The 26,039-nt window shown below is 35.0% G+C and overlaps 1 protein-coding gene across 1 annotated transcript in view; it reads right to left on the reverse strand.

The window, feature by feature from the left end:
• Nucleotides 1-26,039, reverse strand: part of LOC128562024 (phospholipid-transporting ATPase ABCA3-like) — a 222,445-nt gene that overhangs the window by 122,061 nt on the left and 74,345 nt on the right. The window contains exons 10-14 of the mRNA XM_053556640.1: nucleotides 25,608-25,742; nucleotides 17,852-17,981; nucleotides 9,896-10,050; nucleotides 9,342-9,497; nucleotides 8,789-8,999 (exon numbers count right to left, since the gene is read on the reverse strand). Of these exons, the coding sequence (XP_053412615.1) occupies nucleotides 8,789-8,999; nucleotides 9,342-9,497; nucleotides 9,896-10,050; nucleotides 17,852-17,981; nucleotides 25,608-25,742 (787 nt within the window). The remainder of the gene's footprint in view (nucleotides 1-8,788; nucleotides 9,000-9,341; nucleotides 9,498-9,895; nucleotides 10,051-17,851; nucleotides 17,982-25,607; nucleotides 25,743-26,039) is intronic.

Genomic DNA, 26,039 nt, shown 5'->3' on the forward strand with positions numbered 1-26,039 from the left:
TGTCTCCGACAAAGGTTTAATAACCAGAATCCACAGAGAACTCAAATGCATTAGGAAAATAGAACAAGGGATCCCATCACAGGCTGGGCAAGGGATTTGAAGAGAAACTTCTCTGAAGAAGACAGGTGCGCGGCCTTCAGACATATGAAAAAATGCTCATCATCTTTAATCATCAGAGAAATGCAAATCAAAACTACTTTGAGATATCATCTAACTCCAGTGAGACTAGCCTATATCACAAAATTTCAAGACCAGAGATGTTGGTGCGGATGTGGAGAAAAGTGAACACTTTTGCACTGCTGCTGGGAATGCAAATTAATACATTCCTTTTGGAAAGAGATATGGAGAACACTTAGAGATCTAAAAATAGATCTGCCATTCAATCCTGTAATTCCTCTACTGGGCATATACCCAGAAGACCAAAAATCACATCATAACAAGATATTTGTACCAGAATGTTTATTGCAGCCCAATTCATAATTGCTAAGTCATGGAAGAAACCCAAGGGCCCATCGATCCACGAATGGATTAATAAATTGTGGTATATGTACACCATGGAATATTATGCAGCCTTAAAGAAAGATGGAGACTTTACCTCTTTCATGTTTACATGGATAGAGCTGGAACATATTCTTCTTAGTAAAGTATCTCAAGAATGGAAGAAAAAGTATCCAATGTACTCAGCCCTACTAGGAAACTAATTTGGGGCTCTCACATGAAAGCTATAACCCAGTTACAACCTAACAATAGGGGGAGGTGGGATCACACCTGTGGTGCATCTTACAGGGGTATTTGCGAAACTTGGTAAATGTAGAATGTAAATGTTTTGGCACAGTAACTGAGATAATGCCAGGAAGGCTATGTTAACCATTGTGATGAAAATGTGTCAAATAGTCTATGAAGCGGGTGTAGGATGCCCCATGATCATATCAATGTATACAGTTATGATTTAATAAAAAAAAATGTGAACAAATCCATTTAGGTCATTTTGAAGTGAGAGTTTCATTAGGTGAAAATATCATATAGGTAATAATATATGATTAAATATTAGTATAAGAACAAATGATATAATAAATGCATGTTAAATGAGAAAAAAAAAAAAGAATGGAAGAAAAGGTACCCAATGTACTCAGCCCTACTATGAAACTAATTTAGGGTTTTCACATGAAAGCTATAACCCAGTTACAACCTAAGAATAGGGGGAAGGGGGAAAGGGAGGGGAGGAATGGGGGAGGTGGGCAGAGGGTAGGGGATTGGTGGGATTACACCAGTGGTGCATCTTACAAGGGTATATGTGAAACTTGGTAAATGGTCTGTGAAGCTAGTGAATGATGCCCCATGATTATATCAATGTACACAGCTATGATTTAATAAAAAAAAAAAAAGAAAGTATAAAAAAAGGAAACCAAATGGTGGAAAATAGAGATGGGGCAGAGCCAATGAAAGAACTCTGTCAACATGAATAAACAGAGTAGATCACCCCCACCCCCAGGGAATGACAAAGGAGATACAACTGAAGGTGCCATGCATTGACAAATAGCTGAAATGTCAGAAATAGAATTTAGAATATGGATGGCAAATAAGATGAATAGAATGCAGAAAAGTTAGAAATTGAAATCCAAAGAATAGTTCTAAATTTGCTTCAATGAATTCAATCAATGAATTCAAAGACAAAGTCAGCAAAGATATGTATGTAATGAGACAAAAGATAGCAGAGTGCAAGGAAATGAAAAAGTTACTAGAGGACCTCCAAAATACAGTAGAATCCCACATTAATAGAGTTGCCCAGGCAGAAGAAAGGATTTCTGAAATTGAAGACAAAGTTTTGAACATTCCCAAAAGCTCAAAGAGGCAGACAAATGACAGAAAAAACTGATCATTCCCTAAGAGAGTTGTGGGATCACTACAAAAGATCGAACATTTATCTTATGGAATTTCCTGAAGAGGATGGTTCTAAAGGTACAGATGCTCTAATTCAAGAGATTATGGATGAGAATTTCCCAAGCATTGCAATAGATACAGAAATTCAGATAGTAGACAGTTTCAGAACCCCTGCAAGACTCAATCCAAATAAAGCATGTCCTAGACACATTGTGATTAACTTTGCTAAAGATAGGATGAAGGAGAAAATTCTGCAAGCAGCCAGATGTAAGAAAAGCATTACCTACAAAGGGAGAAATATCAGAATGACTGCAGATCTCTCAGCTGAAATCTTTCAAGACAGAAGAGGATGGTCATTGACCTTCAATCTTCTTAAAAAAACAACTTCCATCCCAGGATCCTGTATCCAGCTAAACTAAGTTTCTTTAGTGATAGAGAAGTCAAACACCTTAATGACATACACATGTTGAAGAAATTTTCCATAACTAAACCAGCTTTCCAGGATATTCTCAGAACCATTCTCCACAATGACCAGCACAATGGTAGATTACCAAAGTAAACTCACTCAGAAATTTATAAACAGAACCCAACTTCCATAGTGGTGAAAGGATTACAAATGTCCACTAGATATTTGAAAAACATGACACCCCAAACCCTAACAGGCTTATAAATTCTCTCCATTAATGTGAATGGTTTAAATTGTTCTCTAAAGAGGCACAGGTTGTCTGACTGGTTACATAAACTCAGACCAGATATCTGCTACATACAAGTATCTCATCTTACGTTAAAGGATAAAAATAGACTCAGGGTGAAGGAATGGACATCTATAATACAGGCAAGTGGAAATCAGAAAAAAGGAGGGGTTGCAATTTTATTTGCAGATACAATTGGCTTTAAACTAACAAAATAAAGAAAGATAAGGATGGTCATTACATATTTGTCTAGAGATTTCGATAATTAACATTTATGCACCCTACCAGAATGCTCCTCAATTTATAAAGCAAACCCTAATGGATATGAACAATTTATATCTTCCTGCACTTAAATAGTTGGAGATTTTAAACCCCCTTTAACAGTTTTGGATAGATCCTCCAAGAAGAAACTAAACAAAGAAATATTAGACTTAAACCTGACTCCAGAACAAAAGGACTTAACAGACCTCTACAGAACATTTCATCCTAATAAAACTGAATATACTTTCTTCTCATCAGCCCATGAATCATCCTCCAAAATTGATCATAGCTTAGGACACAAGTCTAACCTCAGCAAATTTAAAATAGTATAAATTATTCCTTGTATCTCAGACCACCATGGAATAAAAGTTGAACTCAATAGCAAGAGGAATCTTCATACTCAAACAAATTCATGGAAACTAAATAATCTTAGCCTGAATGATAGCTACGTAAAAGACAAGATTAAGAAGAAAATCACCAAATGTTTGGAACAAAATGATAATGAAGACACAAATTATCAAAACCTGTGGGATACTGTAAAGGCAGTCCTAAGAGGGAAATTTATAGCATTGGAAGCCTTCATGAATTAGAAATCTTGACTAGACCCATATCAATGACAGAAATAACATCAATAATATGAAATCTCCCAAAAAAGAAAAGTCCAGGACCAGATGGCTTCCCATACACATTCTATCAAACCTTTAAAGAGGAACTAGTACCTGTATTATACAACATTTTCTAAAGCATAGAAAAAGAAGGAATACTTCCCAAGACATACTATAAAGCAAATATAACCCTGATCCACCAAACCAGGAAAGGATCCAACAAAGAACAAAAATTATAGACCAATATCATTAATGAATATCAATGCAAAAATATTCAATAAGATCTTAGCAAACAGAATTCAATAACACATCAAAAAAATTATACACCATATCAAGTTGGTTTTACTCCATATTTACGGGGTTGGTTCAACATACACAAATCTATAAATATAATACATCACATAAATAAAATAAAAAAACAAAGACCATATGATTCTCTCAATTGATGCAGAAAAAGCTTTTGAGAATATCCAGTATCCTTTCATGATCAGAACACTCAAGAAAATGGGCATAGAAGGGACACTCATTAAACTGATAGAGGCCATCTACAGAAAACCTACAGGCAGTATCATATTGAATGGAGTAAAATTGAAAACATTTTCACTCAGATCAGGAACTAGACAAGGATGCCCATTGCCTCCACTGCTATTCAACATAGTAATGAAAGTCTTAGACATCACAATCAGGCAAGAGAAGGTGACCAAGGGTATTGAAATAGGGTCAGAGGAGATCAAATACTCACTCTTCATAGATGACATAATCATATACCTGAAAAATCCTGGGGACTCAACTACAAAACTCTTAGAAGTGATCAAGGAATACAGCAGCATCTCAGGATACAAAACAAATCTTATAAATCAGTAGCTTTTATATATATCAACAATAGTCAAGCAAGGATTCTATTTCTTCTGCAGTAGTGCTAAAGAAGATGGGAAATATCTGAGAATGTACCTAACAAAGGATGCGAAAGATCTCTATACAGACAATTATGAAACTATAAGAAAATGAAATAGCTGAAGATGTTAACAAATGAAAAAAAATACCATGCTCATGGCTGTGTAGAATCAACATTGTTAAAATGTCCATACTAACCAAAGCAATCTATAGATTTAAAGCAATCCCCATTAGAATACCACTGTCATACTTTAAAGACCTGGAAAAATAGTGCTTCATTTTTGTATGGAATAAAAAAAAAATCTGAAATAGCCAAAATATTACTCAGAAATAAAAACAAATCAGGAGGTATCACATTACAAGACTTCACGCTATACTATAAATCTACAGTGATCAAAACATCATGGTACTGGCACAATAACAGGGAAGTAGATTTATGGAACAGAATGGAGAACCAAGAGATGAACCCAGCTACTTATTGTTATCTGATCTTTGATAAGCCTATCAAAAACATTCCATGGGTGAAAGACTATTTAAAAAATGGTGCTAGGTGAACTGGCTGGTGACCTGTAGAAGACTGAAACTGGACTCCCACCTTTTGCCACTAACAAAAATTGATTCTCACTGGATAAAAGATTTAAACTTAAGATATTAACCTATAAAAATACTAGAAGAGAGGGCAGGGAAAACACTTGAAGAAATTGGCCTGGAAGAATATTTTATGAGGAGGACCCCCCAGCCAGTTGAAGCAACACCAAAAATACATTACCAGGATCTGATTAAATTAAAAAGATTTTGCACAGCCAAGAGCACAGTAAATAAAGCAAACAGACAACCTTCAGAATGGGAGAACATTTTTGCAGGTTATGCTTCCAACAAAGGTCTGATAACTACAATTCACAGAGAACTCAAACTAATCAATAAGAAAAGAACAAATAACCCCATTTGTATGTGGGCAAGAGACTTGAACAGAAACTTATCTGAGGAAGATAGGTGCATGGCCTACAAACACGTGAAAAAAATGCTCACCATCTTTAGCCATCAGAGAAATGCAAATCAAAACCACTTTGAGATATCATCCAACTCCAGTAAGAGTAGCCCACATAACAAAATCCCCAAACTACAGATGTTGGCATGAATGCAGAGAGAAGGGAACACTTCTACACTGCTGGTGGGAATGCAAGCTAATATGACTTTTCTTGGAAAGAAATTTGGAGAATACTCAAGGAACTAAAAGTAGACCTACCATTTGATCCTATAATTCCTCTATTAGATATTTACCAAGATGATAAAAAATCATTTCACAACAAAGATACTTACACCAGAATGTTTATTGCAATCCAATTCATAATAGCCAAGACATGGAAACAGCCCTAGTGCCCATTGACCCAGGAATGGATTAACAAATTGTGGTATATGTACACCATAGAATGCTATGCAGCAATAATAAAGATTGAGAATTCACATCTTTTCTGATTACCTGGATGGAGCTGGAGCATATTCTTCTTAGTAAAGTAACTCAAGAATGTAGAAAAAAGTTCAATGTACTCAATACTACTATGAAATCAATATATAATCACCTCTACATGCATACAAATGGCAAAACATAGTGTAGTCCAGAAAGTAGAAGGGAAGAGAAGAGAGAGGGGAGGAGACAGAAAGAGGAAGGGTATTTGGGGGGACCTCACCTAATATGCATGATGCAATGATACCTTTCAAAACCATTAAGACAAAAGTATAATGTGATGGTTGTGTTAATCAGTTCAATGTAAGCAAATCAGTACCTTGAACACCAGAAATGCATCAATGTACACAGTTATGAAACTAATTTGGGGCTCTCACATGAAAGCTATAACCCAGTTACAACTTAACAATAGGGGGAAGTGGGAAAGGGGGGGTGGGTAGAGGGAGGGGGATCGGTGGGATCACACCTGTGGTGCATCTTACAGGGGTATTTGCGAAACTTGGTAGATGTAGAATGTAAAGGTTTTGGCACAGTAACTGAGATAACGCCGGAAAAGCTATGTTAACCACTGTGATAAAAATGTGTCAAATGGTCTATGAAGCGAGTGTATGATGCCCCATGATCATATCAATGTATAAAGTTATGATTTAATTAAAAAAAATTATCAAACAAACAAAATGAAAAAACAAACCAAAGCTGGAGGCATCACTATACCAGACTTTAGGCTGTATTGCAAGTCCACAATGATCAAACCAGCATGCTATTGGCACAAAAATAGAGATAGTGACATTTGGAACTGAATAGAAAAACCAGGAAATGAAACTAATCTCCTATAGCCATCAGATATTTGATAAGCCAAATAAGAGCATATACTGGGGAAAAGAATCCCTATTCAATGAAGGGTACTTGGAGAACAAGATAACTACATGTAAAAAACTCAACAGGACCCACACCTTTAACCACTTACAAAAATTGATTCAAGATGGATAAAAGATTTAGATTTAAATCTAAGGCATGAAATGATAAAGATCCTCGAAGAAAGTGTATGAAAAAGTCTTAAAAATGTTGGCCTGGGGAAAGATTTTATGAAGACCTCTGTGGCAACTGCAACAACAACTAAAATAAACAAGTGAGACTTAATTAAAGTGAAAAGCTTCTGTGCAGCTAAGGATACAACAATCAAAGCAAATAGACAACCTTCAGAATGGGAAAATATATTTGCATATTGCAAATCTGACAAAGGCTTGATAACTAGGATCTATACAGAGCTCAAATTAATCAACAGAAAAGGAGCTAACAATCCCATTTACTACAGGACAAGAGACACGAACAGAATCTTCTCTGAGGAAGACAGACAAATGGCTAACAAACATGAAAAAATGCTCATTGTACCTAATCATAAGAGAAATGCAAATCAAAAGCACCCTGAGATACCATCTAACTCCAGTAAGATTAGCCCACATCACAAAGTCCCAAAGTTTCAAATTCTGGCGTGGATGTGGAGAGTGGGGGATGCTTTTACACTGTTGTTGGGACTGCAAACTAATACAGCCTCTTTGGAAAGAAGTATGAAAAATCGTAGCTCTAATTTGGGGTCAAATTAGATCTCCTCTTTGACCCCATGATCTCACTACTAGGCATCTACTCAAAAGAAAAATAATCATTTTATCATAAGGACATATACACTGGATTCATTATTGCAGCTCAATTTACAACTGCCCAAATGTGGAAACAACCTAAATGCCCATCAACTCAGGAATGGATTAACAAACTGTGGTATATGTATACCATGGAATATTATTTAGCCATAAAAGACAGTGACTTCACACCTTTTGTATTAACCCAGATGGAGTGGAAACACATTCTTCTCATTAAAAGTATTATAAGAATGGAAAAGCAAATATCCAATGTACTCAATACTAATATGAAGCCAGTAGGCAATCTAATTCATGTACATACAGGAGAAAAACTCATTTCCATTCAAGTTGGGGGAGGGTGGGATGAGGTGGAGGGATTTGGGGTGCTCCCACTGACTGGGCACAATGTAGGCATGCATGGCACATCTTTGTATCTCACACACAACTACAAGAGGTACTCTCCCTAACAAATTCAAATATTGTGACTTGATTGTATTCTCACGTTAACCTGAAATTAAAAAAAAAAAAAATGACCTAACAAATGTAAGGAAGCTATTAGAACATATTTGATATTCTTTTTTTTTTCATATTTGATATTCTAATGTTCAGAAACATTCTTTGGATTGCAATAAATTATTCTGCTCTTATAAAAGCAATTTAATTCTGGTTGAACAAAAAATAGAAGCAGAGATATCCAGTTTCCTATACTTCCCCTATAATCTTTAATCCACCAGTCTGCTCATCCATCATCTATCCACTTTTCTCTCTCTGTCATTATTTTGAAGGCACTGATACATTAAAACACATTTAAATTTAAATAGAAGTCATATGAAAGAAAGGAACATGAATTTTGGATAATTGAACATTTAAGTGCAAAATAACTTTGAATTTTCAAGAAAATATGAGTATTATTTCAAAGGTCTCATAGTTGACTCCTAATTAATATAAAAGAGGGAATCACTGAATTTTTCTGTAGGTTAACAGAAAACAATAACATTTACATTAGAAGAATATTATTAAGAAATCATTATCCTAAGAATAAGCAAAAGGAGGGCGGCGCCTGTGGCTCAGTCGGTAGGGCGCCGGCCCCATATACTGAGGGTGGCAGGTTCAAACCCGGCCCCAGCCAAACTGCAACCAAAAAATAGCCGGGCGTTGTGGCGGGCGCCTGTAGTCCCAGCTACTTGGGAGGCTGAGGCAAGAGAATCGCTTAAGCCCAGGAGTTGGAGGTTGCTGTGAGCTGTGTGAGGCCACGGCACTCTACGAGGGCCATAAAGTGAGACTCTGTCTCTACAAAAAAAAAAAAAAAAAAGAAAAAGAAAAAAAAAAAAGAATAAGCAAAAGGAGACAGACCATATAATTTTTTCAGGAAAACTGAAGAACCACAGCACCGCAGGGATCCCCTGACCATGATGGCTATGCGGTCACCAAGGATGTCAGCTTCATCCATATGGTGGGTGGTCAGTAAGATAGTACGATCCTTTTTATATTGCTGAAGGAGATCCCAGGTGACCCTCCTTGAGGCTGGGTCCATGCCGGACGTTGGCTCATCAAGTATTACTACCTAAAAACGAGAAGAATAATTCTATGAAAATGGTTAAATACTATGTCCTAATGTCCCTCTTGTCTTACAAGTTTTCACTTGTTCAACTAAGCTAAAATAAGTTTAAATAAAAACTCAATTAGGAATGCTGTAATAATTCCAAACTAGTGGCCATGTTATATCAACAAGGTTGATAATGTGAATCCCATTTGATTTTCATTTAGGAGATTCCTTTTCGACTGTTACATCCAAAGAAGCTCTCAAATTTGTGTTAGCTGATTCTTTTCAACTAGCTGCACTGTGCAAGCGAATCCATATTTTTCTTCCATCCCTTCCTTCCTTTCCTTTGTTTACTGATTTTACCTTGGAGCCTCCTATAAGTGCTATAATGACGGAGAGTTTGCGCTTCATTCCTCCACTCAGTGACTTTGATAATGCATTACATTTTTCTAGCAGTTTGAAAGCAGTCAGCATGTTGTTGATTTCCATAGGAATTGTCTTTGGATGTATTCCTTTTATCTGAAAAGAAGAGACAGAGCTCACATGTTGCTTCCTATTTTAGTCCTAGAAATATTTCACAGCAGTTCTTTTTTTTTACATTACCAAATTTTTCTCTTTATTTTTCCATTTTTGGGGTAAAGGAGATGGGAAAAAAGTAGGAAACCCTGAACCAAAATGAAAAAATTTTGTAAGTATAACAAAGAACTTTTATTGGATTGCTTCTACCTTAACATTGGTGTATAATAGCCCTTTTTTGTACACTTCCCCATGTAGTAGCTTATTTCCTTTGCTACTCTTTATTTTTAAATATGAATTAATGAAAATAAAAATGTGATCTTTAAAAGGATAAGGATATTGATAGCAATCTACTTGAAGAACATGGATATAGTGGAAAAAGGAAAATATCTTTGGCTCACCACACCATAGAAATACAGGTGCTCTGATACTGTCATGTAATTAAACAACAGGTCATGCTGGGGGCACAAACCCAAGGATTTTCTAATCTGGACCATCTGCCTTGAGATGTTGTATCCATTAATATAGACCTTTCCACTGGTGGGAGGGTAGAGACCTAAAATCAAGTAAAAGACAGAACAGAAACTTGACTTCTGAGAGAGAACATGACAACAAATTGTTCAATAGCCCTGCAAGTTTGAAATTTACATATGGATTAGGCCTTACCATTAGCAGTATCTCACACAGATCACAATTCTACAAAATACGGATTATTTTTGAGGAAAAAAATTAGAAATAATTTATTTTATATTTTTCTGTTTGTTTAACTCTATGTTTTAATTTTCAATGATTATGAGTGAGTGCAAATTACTTGAGTAATAAAATACAAACTAGTGTTGTATTGGAATATTCCAGCAATGTCACTGGCCATTTGACATCTACAAATTATATTGTAAACTTTGCACTGCTATATGCTGTGGTAGAACATTTTAAAACCTGAATATCCAGATAATAAAACTGCTATGCTTGAAGAATTTAAATTCTGGTTGGAGGAGATACACAGTGACTCAGAACAATTTAAAAATACTTACAAATCATCTATCCTTAGCTATGATAATTGGTTATGTTTAATAGAGAAAATATCATTTTAAACTTGGTAAATAGGAATAACTAATTATTCCTATTTTATACAAACACTACTAACAGGATAAATGTGTTCAGAGATGTATATGATTACAACAGTACCCATATGTCCCAAATTGCCCTTGTTGTCCTTCACTTCCATTTATTTTCACATATATTTTAGAGTTTTTATTTTTAATAAATTATGCCAATTTTTATTGACTTAAAATGAGACTGTTTGACCATTAACGCCTGTGACTCCTTGCTGCTATCATAGGCCTTCCTTTCATGATGTTAATAATTTAAATCTTCTCTTTTCTGTTGGCCAGTCTAGCTAAAGCTTCACCAATTTTATTATTCATTCAAATAACTGATTTTAGGCTTCATTAATTTTCTCTAATGTTTTTAATATTCTCTATTTCATTAATTTCCATTCCAATTTTTATTTTTTTCCTTCTAATTGCCTTGGGTTTACATTTTTTAAAGTTTCTCAAGGTAGGTCACATAGTTTGAAAATTTTCTTTCTTTCTTTTTTTTTTTTTTGCAGTTTTTGGCTGGGGCCAGGTTTGAACCTGCCACCTCTGGTATATGGGGCTGGTGACCTACTTCTTAGCTCCACAGGTGATACCCCTGAAAATTTTCTTTTTAATGTAGGCATTTACAACTATAAACTTCCCTCTAATCACTGCATCTTGTAAGTTTTGATATGTTGTGTATTCATTTTCATTTATTTCAAAGTGTTTCTTAATTTCCTTTGTGATTTCTTCTTTATCCATTGTTATTTAAGGGTTTGTTGTTCAATTTTCACAAATTTGTGAATTCCAAATTTCTTTGTAAAATTTCTAATTTTATGATTAGATACTATATTTTGTGTGATTTCAATCTTTTAAATTAATTGAGCCTTGTTTTATGGCCTACTGTATGGTCTATCCTGCAGAATATTCTGTGTGTAGTTGAGTAAACATTTTGTTGTTATTGGGAGAAGTGGTCTATGAGTGTCTGTTAAGTCTCTTCACAGTGTAGTTTGTTTAAATCTTCTATTTACTTGATATTCTGCTTATTATTTCTAGTCCCTATCGAAAGCTGGATTATAATTGGAAATTACGGATTATAATTAGAAATTAAATTCCAATTATAATTTTTGAATTTATCTATTTTAGGCATAAATTCTATCAGTATTTGCTTCACAAATTTTAAATCTCTGTTGCTAGGTACATATGTTTATAATAAACGTGTTTATATTAAACTGATAAGTTGGCTCTTTTATTATTATAACATATCCTCCCTTATCTTTAATAAGATTTTTCACTTTAAAGTCTATTTTAGTTGATATTTCTATACTCACTCAGCTTTCTTGCAGTTGTTTTCATGATATATCTTCTTCTATCGTTTACTTTCAACCTGTTTGTATCTTTGTATATACAGTGTGTCTTCTGTAGACAGCACAGAGTTTGGTCTTATCCAGCCTGATAATCTATGATTTTTGCACAGATTATTTAATCCATTCCATCCAATACATTACAATATTATTATTGATATAGTTGGGTTTATATTGGATATTTTTTGTTTTTTTGTCTCATGCCTTTCTTTGTTCCCTTATATGTCCTTTACTGCTTTCTTTTTCATTAAGTGAATATTTCCTACTATAACATTTTAATTTCTTTGCTAATTTTTTCATTACATTTTTCTGAGTTATTTCCTTAGTGTTTACTCTAGGGCTTACCATGTACCAAAATCTTAACTTAGCAGATTCTACATTTCAGATTTATACTAACAATTCAAAGAACTATATTATATGACTCTATTCTCTCCATGCTCTATTGTTATATATATATATTCTATCTATATATATAACTAACTATATATAACAATATATTACTAACTCCCAAATACATTGTTATAACATTCTTAATTAATTTTATATTTATTAAAGAAGCTGAGAAATACAAGGAAAGTATATATTCATAGAGTTTATTTACTTTTTTACCATTATTGGTTCTTTTCATTTGTTCTTGAGGGACAAATCTATAAATGTACTTCACCACATAAAAAGAAGCAAAAACAAAGACCATATAATCCTCTCAATAGATGCAGAAAAAGCATTTGACAAAATTCAACACCCTTTTTTGATAAGAATACTCGATAAAATTGGCACAGATGGGACATTTCTCAAAATAACAGAACCCATGCATGAGAAACCCACAGGCAAAATCACATTAAATGGAGAAAAAGTGAAAGCATTTATGCTTACAACTGGAACCAGGTAAATATGCCCACTATTTCCACTACTATTCAACATAGTTCTGGAAGTCCTAGCTACAGCAATGAGACAAGAGAAGGATATCAAGGATATTCATATGGGGAAAGAAGAGATCCAAGCATTGTTTTTCACTGATGATATGAATTGTATACCTTGAAAATCCCACAGACTCAGCCAAGAGATACCTGAATTGGTAAATAAATATAGCAGTGTTTCGGATTACAAAATCAATGTACACAAATCAATAGCTTTCATATACGCCAACAATAGTCAAGCTGAGAATCAAATCAAAGGCACAATACCCTTCACTGTAGCATCAGAGAAAACAAAATACCTTGGAAGATATTTAACAAAGGAGGTGAAAGATCTTTATTGATAGAACTATGAAACACTGAGAAAAGATATCCCAGAAGACTTAAACTGATGGAAGAATATACCATGCTCATGGATTGGCAGAATCAACATTGTTATGTCTGTACTACTCAAAGTGATATACAGATTTAATGCAATTTCCATTAAAATAGCAAAGCATATTTTTTATATCTTGAAAAAAATTGTTCTATCCTTCATGTGGAATCAGTATAAAACCTGAATAGCCAATGAAATTTTATATAATAAGAATAAATTTGGAGGTGTCACATTACCAGACTTCCGGCTACTACAAGTCAGGAGTCACCAAAAGAGCATGGTATTGCCATAAAAATAGAGACATAGATATATGGATCAAAACTGAGAAGCCACGTAAGAAACCATCCTCTTATTTCCTTTGATATTTGACAAAGCACACAAAATCATACACTGGGGAAAATAATAGTTATTCAATAAATGGTGCTGGGAAAATTGGAAAGCCACATGCAGAAGATTGAAACAAGATCTTCACTTTTCACCATCCACAAAAATTAACTCAAGCTTTAAATCTAAGGTGAGAATCTGTAAGAATTCTAGAAGAAAGTGTTGTAAAAACTCTTATAGATGTTGGTATAGTGAAAGAATTTATGAAGAAGACCCTGGTGGCAATCACAGCAATAACAAAAATAAATAAATGGCTTGGCACTCATAGCTCAGTGGTTAGGGTGCCTGGCCACCTACACCAGGGCTGACGGGTTCAAACAACAAGAACAAAACAACAACAACAACAACAACATAGCTGGGCATTGTGGGGCCACCTGTAGTCCCAGCTACTTGGGAGGCTAAGGCAAGAAAATTGCTTTAGCCCAAGAGCTTGAGGTTGCTGTGAGCTGTGATGCCACAAAACGCTACTGTGGGCAATATAGTGAAACCCTGTCTCAAATAAATAAATAAATAAATAAATAAATAAATAAATAAATAAATAAATAAATAAAATAAATGGGACCTGATCAAGTTAAAATGTTTCCACACAGCCAAGGACACAATCAACAAGGTAAACAGATATACAAAATGAAAGAAGATATTTTTCAGTTCCTTGAGATAATATGTGCTACACATATGATAAAGGACTGATAATGTGAATTTACAAAGAACTCAAGCAAGCCAACAAGGAAAGATCAAACAACCCCATTAAGAATTGGGCAAGAGACATGAAGAGAAACTTTCCCAATGAAAATAGACTAATGGCCAATGAACACATTAAAAAATGCTCTAATCATAAGGGAAATGCAAATCAAAACCACACTGAAAAATTAGCTAACTCCAGTGAGAATGCTTCACATCACAAAGTCCCAATGCAACAGTTGCTGGTGTGGATGCAGAGAGAATGGGAATGTTTTTTTGTTGTTGTTGTTGTTTTGTTTTTGGCCAGGTTCCGTCCGAACCCGCCACCTCTGTCATATGGGGCTGGTGCCCAATGGGAATGTTTTTATTTCATGTTTATTTTTGAAATAGAGAAGTGAGGCTCTTGGTTGACACTTTTTTTAAAATCATCATTGTTATTATTTTTTGAGTTGGGGTTCTTGCTTTGTCACCTGGGCTGAAGTGCAGTGGCATGATCATAGCTCACTTCATCCTCAATCTCCTGTGCTCAAATAATCCTGTCTCAGCTTCCCCAGTTGCTGGGACTAGAGGCATGGACCGCCTTCCCTGGCTAATTAAAACATTTTTTTTTTAAGAGACAGGATTTTGCTATGTTGCCCAGACTGAAGTGATCCTCCTGCCTCAGCCTCTGAAAGTATTGGGATTACACATGCAAGCTACTGCATCTGGCCACTGAAAGTCTTTTCTTTCAGTACTTTATATATGTCAACCCATTGATACATGTCCTACACTGTGTCTGACAATAAGTTAGCTCTTAGATTTATCAAGAATCCATTTTATGTGATGAGTTATTTTTCTCTTGTTTTCAAGATGTTCTCTTCATTTTTCAGAATTTTTACTATAGTGAGTCTGGATGTAGAGCTCCTTACATTTATCCTATTTGTAATTTGTTGAGAGCTTCTTGGCTGTGTAGATTAATGTTTTCAGTAAATTTGGAAAGTTTGCAACCATTATTTCTTAGAATATGCTTTATGCTTATTTCTTCTTTTCCTGTTTTTCTGGTACTCATATTATATGTACATTGAGGCACTTAAAGGCATCCCACATTGTTCTAAAGCTGTCTTAATTTTACTTCATTCTTTTTCTCCCTATTATTAAGGTGCTAAGCTCTATCAATCCATCTTCAAGTTCACTGACTCCTTCTTCCAGTTTATACCAACTACGGAATTAATTTACCCTGGGTATTGTACCTACTCCAGAATTTCCATTTGGTTCTTTTTTTGTGTTATCTTTTTGTTAACATTTTATATTTCATAAGATATTGTCTTCATACCTTTCTTTACTACTTAATTGTGCATTCCTTTAGTTCTCAGAACATTTTTATAAAGGTTACTTTGATGTCCTTTTAAAATGTGCCTGATTTTTTCCCCAGTATTTGGGCCACACTCTCTTTTTTTGTTAATGTTTTATAACTTTTGTTAAAACTGGTTATTTTATAATGTAGTTTAGCAATTCTTTATAGTAACTTTGAGTATTTATTCACCTTGATCTTCAATAGAAGCTGTTTCATTGTTATTTGCTCATTTACTTGTTTTGTAACTTGGGTAGACTGTTTAGAGAACTCTATTACCCCTGCAGTGTGAAATCTTTGGTGTCACTGCTCAAAGGACGCCACCTTTTGCATATGCACAGTCAAGTTGGAATGACAGCATTTTTACCATTGCTCTTTCTATTTCTTTCTCTTTCCTCTTTTAAGGCTTCTGCCTTATGTGATATTACACCCAGAAGTATGGTCCACTTGTTACAAACTGATAATTCTATAATTTTCAACAATTTCACAGGGCATAAATTACTCAGTAGTTTGATTCAGTTAAATTCATCAGGGATAGTTTCTAAAGCAAATCTTTGAAGTTTGTTCTGGCTGAGGAGGGCTCCTCTGACCTGTATTCTTCTGTAGTTCTATGTTAACTAACAAGTCTATGATTTACCTTGCTGATCTGAATTAGTAGGAGATTATTTCTTTAAAAGTGTATTTAGTTTTGAACTTACCCATGCTGTCTTTAAATAAATTCAGTTCTTTTGGAGATATCTTTGGAGCTCTCATTTTTAGGGATTACTTCTTTTTCTGGAAAAAATCTCTGAGTTTTTCCTGGTATTTTTTCTTTTTTTCTTTCCTTCTGGCACTCTAAATTTGTGTGTGTGTATGTGGGGCAGATTAAATGTTTCATTGGAATTAAGTTAGTATAAATCTGAAATGTAGATTCTGATGAGTGAAGGTGTCTTAAACGCCAAAAAACTATTCTGGAAATAACTCAAAACACAGGTGAAAAAACTATTAAAGGAATTAAAATGTTACACTTAATGAAAAAGAAAGAAAGGAGAAATAAGGGAACAAAAAGAGACATGAGTCATAGAAAATAAAAAGTTAAAATGTCAGACATAAACCCAACTATATCAATAATAATATTAAATGTGAATGTTTTAATCAATCCACACAAAAATCAGAGATTATAAGACTGAATAGAGAAAATGCGACCCAATTCTGTGCTGTCTACATGAGGTAAATAGGTAAAGATACAAATAGGTTGAAAATAAACAGATGCAAAAAGACATATCATACATAATATTTCTTATATTTTCATCAATTTTACCATTTCTGGTGTTTTTTTTTTTTTTAACCAATCTGAGTTTTGGTATGGTATTATTTACTTTTTGTCTGAAAAACTTCAATTTCTTGGCTCTCTCCCCTTCCTCTGGGGATAGCCCAATGTATAGTATAACATATTTTGGTGACAGTTCATGGGTGGGCTAAAAGAATATGTATTCTTTGTTGAGTAGAGTCTTTTGTAAATGTCACTTGGATTACATTGGTTAATGTTGAGTTCTTCAAGATCTTCGTTGATTTTTTTTTTTTTTTGAGACAGAGTCTTGCTTTGTAGCCCCCAGTAGAATGCCATTGCATCACAGCTCACAGCAACCTCAAACTCTTGGGCGTAAGTGATTCTCTTGCCTCAGCTTTTCAAATAAATAGGATGACAGGTGCCTGCCACAACACCCAGCTATTTTTAGAGATGAGGTCTCGCTCTGGCTCAGGATGGTCTCAAATCTGTGAGCTCAGGCAAGCCATCCTCTTTGGACTCCCAAGTGTTGGGATCACAGGCGTGAGCCACTGAGCCTGGCCCTCTTCATTGATTATTGAGTACTGGTGACATCAATTGCTGGGAGAGTGCTATCAAAATCTACAAATATAATTGCAAATGTGTCTTTTTTTTTCAATTCTATGAGTTTTTACTTTGAGTATTTTGATGCTATCCTTTGACTATTAAGAATTGTTATGTCTTCTTTGTGGATTTTAAAATTATTATACAATGTTCATTTTTTTCCGCCTCAAAAGGAATACTAACTTTAAATTTCATGATAATTATTTGCAAACTTAAAAATAAAGTGGATTGTTAAACTGCATATCACTGAAATCAAGTCACTAAACTGTAAATACCAAGATGATATACAAATACAATACAAAAGTTTGATTGCTTTATCTAGCGTTTCCATGAGAGAATAACCTCTGAATAGAGTGAAATACCTGAGAGAATGGATAGAGTAGTGGATTTTCCTGCCCCATTATGTCCTAGAAGAACAGTGATCTGCCCCTCATATAAATTCAAAGACAAGTCCTTTATAGCTGTTTTGTTCTCCCTGTTCACCCGGAAGACCTGTAGGGAAAATCCCACAAATATTAACTTTATCACAATCATGTTGCAAGAATAAGCATCTGTATCAACTATCTCTTGAAGAAAAATATAGTATGAATCTTGTTAGGAACATAATCAAGAAGAAAATGTTGAATAGGAAAAAAGAGATATCTGAAGACATGAGTTTTAGATTTTCACAGTATTCTTGCAATTCTTCACTTGGGAGAATGGTGTCCAAACATCATACTGATATATCACACACTTTCTGGGTGAAGAGCACACTTATAATTGTGACTTAAAATGTACAAAGCAAACTATGTAACCAAAATGTGTGTACTCTTATTCTGAAATAAATAAATAAATAACTAGATAGATAGAATTTCACTATAGATACAAAACATTCCCTGGGAAAACTCATTCATTCCTGATTTTTTTCAATTATCATCTTGAAGCTTATAATGCACAATCTTCTTCAGTCAATGTCTTTGTACTAATTTAGAGAACTTCCAACTGAAAATCTACACATGGAGAACAATTTTAAGTTTCTTATGTGTAGACTAACATTGCTTCTAATTAAGATGTAAAAAGCTGGAAAGAGTATCATTTCCACTCTAGCAACCAGTAGAAGCTGAATAATCTACAAAATTGTGATTTTCTTGAGCCCATCAGATATGTAAGGTTTGCAGACAATCAACTAGCCTGAAATTTAAGAAAAGATACCTTTAAGGAGAGATGATATATGAATATTTACTTGCCTGGAGCAGACAGGGGTAGTATACAACCTAGTAAGAAGATTTTGATTAAATTTTTAATAAAAATGAGGTGAAAACAGTTTAAGAAACACAACACTGAAATGGAAGATTTTGGATTTGATCCCATGCCATTCAAAATTAAGGCATATTTTACTTCCAATAAAAACTGATGGTGAATAAAGGCAAATATCTGTGTAACTGAAAAAAAAATTGTATTTTGTTTTTTTTTGTTATTTTGATTTTCTTTTGTTGTTATTGTAGGGGATTCAGTGAGGGCACAAAGATTCAGGTTATACTAATTGCAATTGTCAGACAAAGTCCCTCTTATAAATGCTTTGCCCCCAACAAGAGGTGTGCCAAACACTGTGACCCTCCACCCCATTCTTCCTTCCCTCTCCCTTCATTGTTGTTATGTTTGAGGAATCTAACTATTTCCTCTTTTATCTCTTCCTGAACCCAGCTATCTTTCAGCATAAGGTTTTTTAATTTCCATGCCTTTGTATGAGGATGAATGTTTTTTCTTTTTTTGGCCGGGGCTGGGTTTGAACCCGCCACCTCCGGCATATGGGACTGGCACCCTAATCCTTGAGCCACAGGCGCCACCCGAGGATGAATGTTTTTATTGGATTTGGGTTCCACCTGTATAGTCTTGTGGTGTGAGAAGAGACAAGGTATAATTTCCTGTATTTTCCTTTTCAAAACTTGTTAACCTGTCACTAGTTAAATTTCTGCTGAAGTACAATGCCTAAAAAATAATGCTTATTTAGCACTTTGAGTTGATGGGAGAAAGACTGTAAAATAGACAAACTTAATAATAGGAGTGAAACTGGGAATTGAGTGGAAGCTGGAAGAACCTTGGGAAGGACATTGGTAAAAGCCTAAAGCACCTATAATAGACTGTTAGTAGAATATCAGTGGTCTTGGAGGTGTCTTCCATGGAAGGCTTAAAGAGAAGTGAGGAACTGTTATTGAAAACTGGATGAAAGAAGATCTATGTTATACAATGGCCAAACATTTATCAACATTATCACTTGCAGTAATGTGGAAAATAGAAAATGTCTCTAATAAACTACTTGATTGAGTTAAGCAAAATGGATCTAAGATTGGTGAAGGAACTTCTTGGCTTTTTCTTGTTGCCATAGAGTAAAATGTAGTAAATGTTGAGAGGAAAGAGTGAAGCTGAAGAAAGTATTATTAAAATAAACAAACCAGATACTGGTTTTGAGAATTACTAACTTCTTTACATGACAGATAATGTTGAAAATAAGAAGTGGCTTCTAATCACAGATCAAACACAGATCAGTATTAGAAAAATATGGTCTAAAATCAAAGGAAAAATCATGAGTAATAGTCTTTTTTGTAAGACCTTAGAAACAGCCTGAAAAAACTTTTTAGTCAAACAACAGAGACTCTAACAACCATGAACATTATTTCTTAGAGTCAGGATCCTCAGCAGAAGCCAAAATAAAGATTTTTCTCAAATATATTTGTGGTATGGCTTTGGTGGCTGAAATGAGCCAAATTTTTTATACAAAGTTGTACTGGGAGAAGTGCCACCAGATTATACTTAAATGGACAGGCAGGACAGAATGAAAAGAGGCCTTTAGACAGCCGAACTTCTAAGGTAGAAAGCAGTCTAAAAGCAAAGACAACTCAGCTGCAGACATGGGACGTGTTTCATAGCAAAGGAAGGATGATTCAAAAGGCAGAGCTAAGAGCTCAGAGGTGGAGCCAAACTAGAGTCTTGGAGAATAATTCTCTGTTCTTCAGTCCTAATCAAGGAACTGTCAACGTGACAACTGGTGGATTTCAGAATTTCTGTTGACTTCTGTGTGCATCTTCCTTTTCCTTTTCTGAATGGGAGTATGTGTCGTGGTTAACCTGTGTTCTTCTCACTACTTTGACTTAAATTTGTGGGGGAGAGTTTAAGATGGGAGATTTCATGGTTTTTGATTCACGGGTCTTCAGTTTTAGAGGAATTTCACTCCAAAAGATATTCTCAAGAAGTTACAGCATAGCAGCCTCATCCATACCTGTAGTTAGTTTAGGGTTCAAGAAATACTACTTTCTAATAGGAATAAGTGGGTAATTTCAAATGGGATTTGAGATTTTTGAGTCCTAAAGTTTCTATCCTGTATCTTAGTGCCATTCCTTCCCAATCAAGATTTCAATCCTTATCTTAGTGATTGTAAGTTGAACTACAATAAACAAATTTTGCGCAAATGTCCTTATGACAAAATAATTTTTTTTTTCTTCTGAGTAGATACCTAGTAATGGAATAGCAGGATCAAATGGGAGGTCTATTTTGAGTTCTTTGAGGATTCGCCATACTTCTTTTCAAAAGAGGTTGTATCAGTTTGCAGTCACACCAACAGTTTAAAAAGTGTTCCCTTCCCTCCATATCTGCCCCAGCATCTGCAGCTTTGGGACTTTGTGATATGGGCTATTCTCATTGGGGTTGGGTGGTATCCCAGGGTGGTTTGTATTTTCATTTCTCTGATGATTAGGGTTGATGAGCACTATTTCTTGTGTTTTTTAGCCATTTGTCTGTCTTCTTCAGAGAAAGTTCTGTTCATGTCTCTTGCCCAGTAATAGATGGTATTATTTTCTCTCTCTCTCTTTTTTTTTGGTTGATTGAGTTCTATGTAGGTTCTAGTTATCAATCCTTTGGCAGATTGGTAACATGAAAATATCTTTTCCCATTCTGAAGGTTATCTATTTGCTTTGGTTGTTGTCTTCATAGCTATACAGAAGCTTTTCACTTTAATTAAATCCCATTTGTTTATTTATTTTTTGTTGTTGTGATTGCCACTTAAGTCTTCTTCATAAAATCTTTCCCCAGGCTGACATTGATATATTTTTTCCCATGCTTTCCTCTAATATTTTTATCATTTTGTGTCTTAGATTTAAATCTCTTATCCATCTTGAGTTAATTTTTGTAAGAGGTAAAGGTGCCAAGATGTGAAAACAACCTAAATGCCCAACACAGGAATGGATTAACGAATTGTGGTATATGTATACCATGAAATACTATTCAAACATAAAAAGATGGAGACTTTACATCTTTTGTATTAACCTGGATGGAGTTGAAACATATTCTTAGTAAGATATCAGAAGAATAGAAAAGCAATTTATTAATCCATTCATGGGTCAATGGGCACTTGGGCTTCTTCCAAGGCTTGGCAATTATGAATTGAGCTGCAATGGACAATCTGGTGCAAATATCTTTGTTGCCAAGTGATTTTTTGTCTTTTGGATATACACCTAGTAGAGGAATTGCAGGACCAAATGGCAGGTCTACATTTAGATCCCTGAGTGTTCTCCAAACTTCTTTGCAAAAGGAATGTACTAGCTTGCATTCCCACCAGCAGGGCAGAAATGTACCCTTTTCTCCCATCCACGCCAACATCTGTAGTTGAGATTTTGTGATGTGGGATACTGTTACTGGAGTTAGATAATATCTCAAAGTGGTTTTGGTTTGCATTTCTCTGATGATTAAAGATTATGAGAGATAAATCACAACTATAGCCCAGAATGAAGGAGGGAAGGGGAGGGAGATGGAAAGGGAGGGGGTGGTTTGATAGAGGGAGGGTTAATGGTGGGACCACAACTATGGAGCATATTGCAAGGGTACAAGTCAAATCTATCAAGTATTGAACACAAATGTCTTAACACTGTGATTAAGTAAATGATGTAAAAGCTATGCTAATTAGTAGGATGTAAGCACTCCAATTTGTACAAATAATCAACACATTGAATCCCACAAAGGCATAAATGTATTCATGATCTATGTATATATGACTTAATAATAAAAAAAGAATGGAAAAGCAAGCATCCAATTTACTCAATACTAATATGAAGCTGGCAGATGAACTAAGAGATGCTCACATGAGAGAAAAAATCAATTCAATTCAAGTTGGTGGGAGAGGGGAGGAAAGAGAGGGGAGAGGAGAGGAAGGAGAGAGATCAGTATGCTCCCACTTAACTGGCACAATGTAATGGTATTTGCTACATTCCTGGGTGCAGGACACAACTATAACGGGGACTTTAACAGATGCAAACATTGTAACCTAATTATTTACACCTTCATATTAATCTAGAAAAAAGGCCCCAATCCTGTCATAACAAACCTGTGTAGATTAGAAATTTAACATTCTCTAGAACTCTCTTATTCTTATGACTAAGTGTGGGCCTTAGTTCTCAGCTTTTTCTGCTCTTAAGTGATCAAGATGAGACTCCCTTTACATGCTTCCGGTGAGGCTCAGTAGATTTTATAGTTAGCCTTTGATGGTCAATCATAATAGCTTTCATTGTCTCCAGTGTATCATTTTCCCCCAACAACAGCTGTCCAATTCCATGATCCTTATTTTATTTATTTATTTATTTATTTATTTATTTATTTATTTTTTGAAACAGAGTCTCACAATATCACCCTCCATATAGTGTCGTGGTGTCACAGCTCACAGCAACTTCTAACTCTTGGGCTTAAGCAATTCTCTTGCCTCAACCTCCCAAGTAGCTGGGACCACAGGCACCCACCACAATGCCTGGCTATTTTGTTTTTTGTTGTAGTTGTCATTGTTATTTGGGCAGGCCTGGGCTGGGTTCAAACCTGCCAGCCAGGTGTATGTGGCCGGCACCCTAGCTGCTGAGCTTTAGGCGCCGAGCCACTATGACCCTTGTAATTACTAATTCCTCCATTTTTTTTTCAAATGCTTGATGAATGTCACCAAATAGTGCATTTCTTTCCCTTGCTACACCAGTCTGATTCACCACTGGTGAACATTGCATTGCTGATGCTTAAACCAGAGTCTAAGTATCATATTCTGCTTTCTCTGCCAATTCTGGGTATCAATAATCACTAATTAGGTTCTCGGGAAATAAACTGTAAGATGAAATCAGGCATTCAGGAAGCTTACATAAGATAGAAATTAGCATGCAGGAATGTCATGGCACTAATATCTGTGTGAAGGAGGAGAGGATGCAGATTTGTGAGAGAGAATAGCTGGGCTATCCTACCTGCAGTAACAACAGGGTCAACCTCACAAAGAGGTTCATAGTTTGGAGACTATTTAGATGCAGGGATATCCAATCTTTTTTCTTTTCTGTAGCAAATTGGAAGCATAAGAGTTGTTTTGGGATGCATATTAAATATGCAAACACTAATGAAAACTGATGAGCAAAAAAAAAGGTTCATGCATACTTTTCAGTTACCTGACACCATAGATAACCAAAACACGTCTTCACAAAAACATTATGTGGCCCACGGACGGCAGCTTTCACACTCTTAATTTTAGAGCTTCCCTGACTGGAGGAAAAAGCTAGGTCTTAATACTCCCACCTTGAGCAGTCACTAAATCTAGGCTGTTCAGGGAAATAAGCCTAATTTGTGATGAGGCACCCTTGTTCAGCTGAGGTTACTATTGGAGAGGGAGGTCAGAATTCATAATGGCCACATTTTCAGAAAGACTTCATCAGACACTCTATTTAATGTTTATCTTCCCTATTCTGTTCCCTAATTAATATATCACCATCATATTTATTTTCCTAATAGAATTTACTGTTTACTATAATTACATTGTTTAGTTACTAACCATTTTTATTCATAGTAGAATGTAAGTTCATTGAAGGCATGGACCTTAACTCATTTTTTCACTGCTATATATCCCAATGCCAAAATTTAATGAATAATAAATGAATGAATAGGACATGGAAGGTCCTAGGTTCTTCTGAGCATTCTCATGATCCTATATATGCAAGTCTGGGTGATGTATGAGGAGCGGTAAAGTGCTCTGCACACTAGAGGAAGCTATGTTATGAAATGCACAAAGAAATGGCAAGATACAAGGGAAAATAGAGTGAAGACAAAGGTCATAGCCCATGTTTTCATTGAACAAACACTATCTGCCTCAACCTATGTTATAGGTTACTTATATTCACAAAAATGTTTGATAGGAATGGATTTCCTGAGTATCCTGGGGAAAGGACTGAGTTTTTCATCTGGGTTTATGTAACCAAAATGAAGTGAGCATGTAGCATACTGGGCAGCAGAGAAAACTATAAAGGTATAAATGTTCCCCACATTAGCTGAATTTGAAGGGAGAGATTTGGATTTCTCTAATCTGTAGTTAGGAACTCACATAAAGCTTTAATTAGACCTTTGAGAGATAAAGGAATGCCGGAAATGATCCAGATAAATTTGAGATGGAGAAGTGTTCCCTTTTATAAACACTAAGCAGAGGAAATTACAAACAGATAAATAAATGAATGAATAGGACATGGAAGGTCCTAAGGTCTTTTGAGCATTCTCAGAAGAAACATTTGTTAACAGAAGTTAACATTCTTCTGAACATTCTCAGACAAAGCATTTGTTAACAGAATTAATGTTCACTTGTTCAGATCATAAAGCTTCACTAGATTCTACTTTTTAGAATGAGAATATTTGTAGAAGATATCATGCAGGGTGTCAACCTTTTTTCTTTACTGATGCACATTGGAAGAATAAGAGTTGTCTTGGGCCTCACCATAAACACACAAACACTAAAGGAAAGCTGATAATTTAAAACAAACAAACAAAAGATCTGTATACTTTTCATGATATCCAACACCACAGGTAAGCAAATAAAGTCTTTGCAAAATCTGTGTATGTCCCTATGGACATATGTGCAAGTTGCACTCCCCTGTACAATAATCTGAATCTGCTTCTGTTCTGGAGGAAAGAGAAAGATATAACTTTTTATTATGTATTGTATAAATTTCATTTTCATAATTTTCAAAGGAAGTAAACATGATGGCTATTATCCTTTTAAAAGCAGCTGATATTTATCTCAGTAATTTCAGAAACAAACACTTACAATGAATTATAAACTTAAGTACCATCAAAGTAAAACAATACCTTGCACAAATTTTGGATCTGGATACCTGGTACCAAATCAGTAGGTTCAGCTTCAAAATACTCATGTAAGATTGCATCATAAAACTGGTGTATTTTAGGTCTTTTCTCCAGTGGGTCCCCAAACCAGTAAGAGCGCTAGGCAGAAAATATAAATGCAATCACCACAGTGGTATTGAAAAATAAAGTATTAAAAATACTTCAGCTTGTGAGATTTTGTGTTGAGATGGATTGCATAAAAAAATTGGGATTTAATTCTGGAGCTAGTTGGCTATAAATTGAATAGTCAGGGTATAAATGCAGACTATTCTATTAAAATCATAACTGTTCAAGAGACACTAAAGGAAATCACCCAGAAATGTGGTCATACCAATCAGCATAGAACCACTATCAATGGAAAATACTGAGAAGAGAGGGCAAAATATACATGCTCCC

Source organism: Nycticebus coucang, chromosome 12 (genome assembly GCF_027406575.1).
Source record: "Nycticebus coucang isolate mNycCou1 chromosome 12, mNycCou1.pri, whole genome shotgun sequence".
NCBI classification, from domain to species: domain Eukaryota; kingdom Metazoa; phylum Chordata; class Mammalia; order Primates; family Lorisidae; genus Nycticebus; species Nycticebus coucang.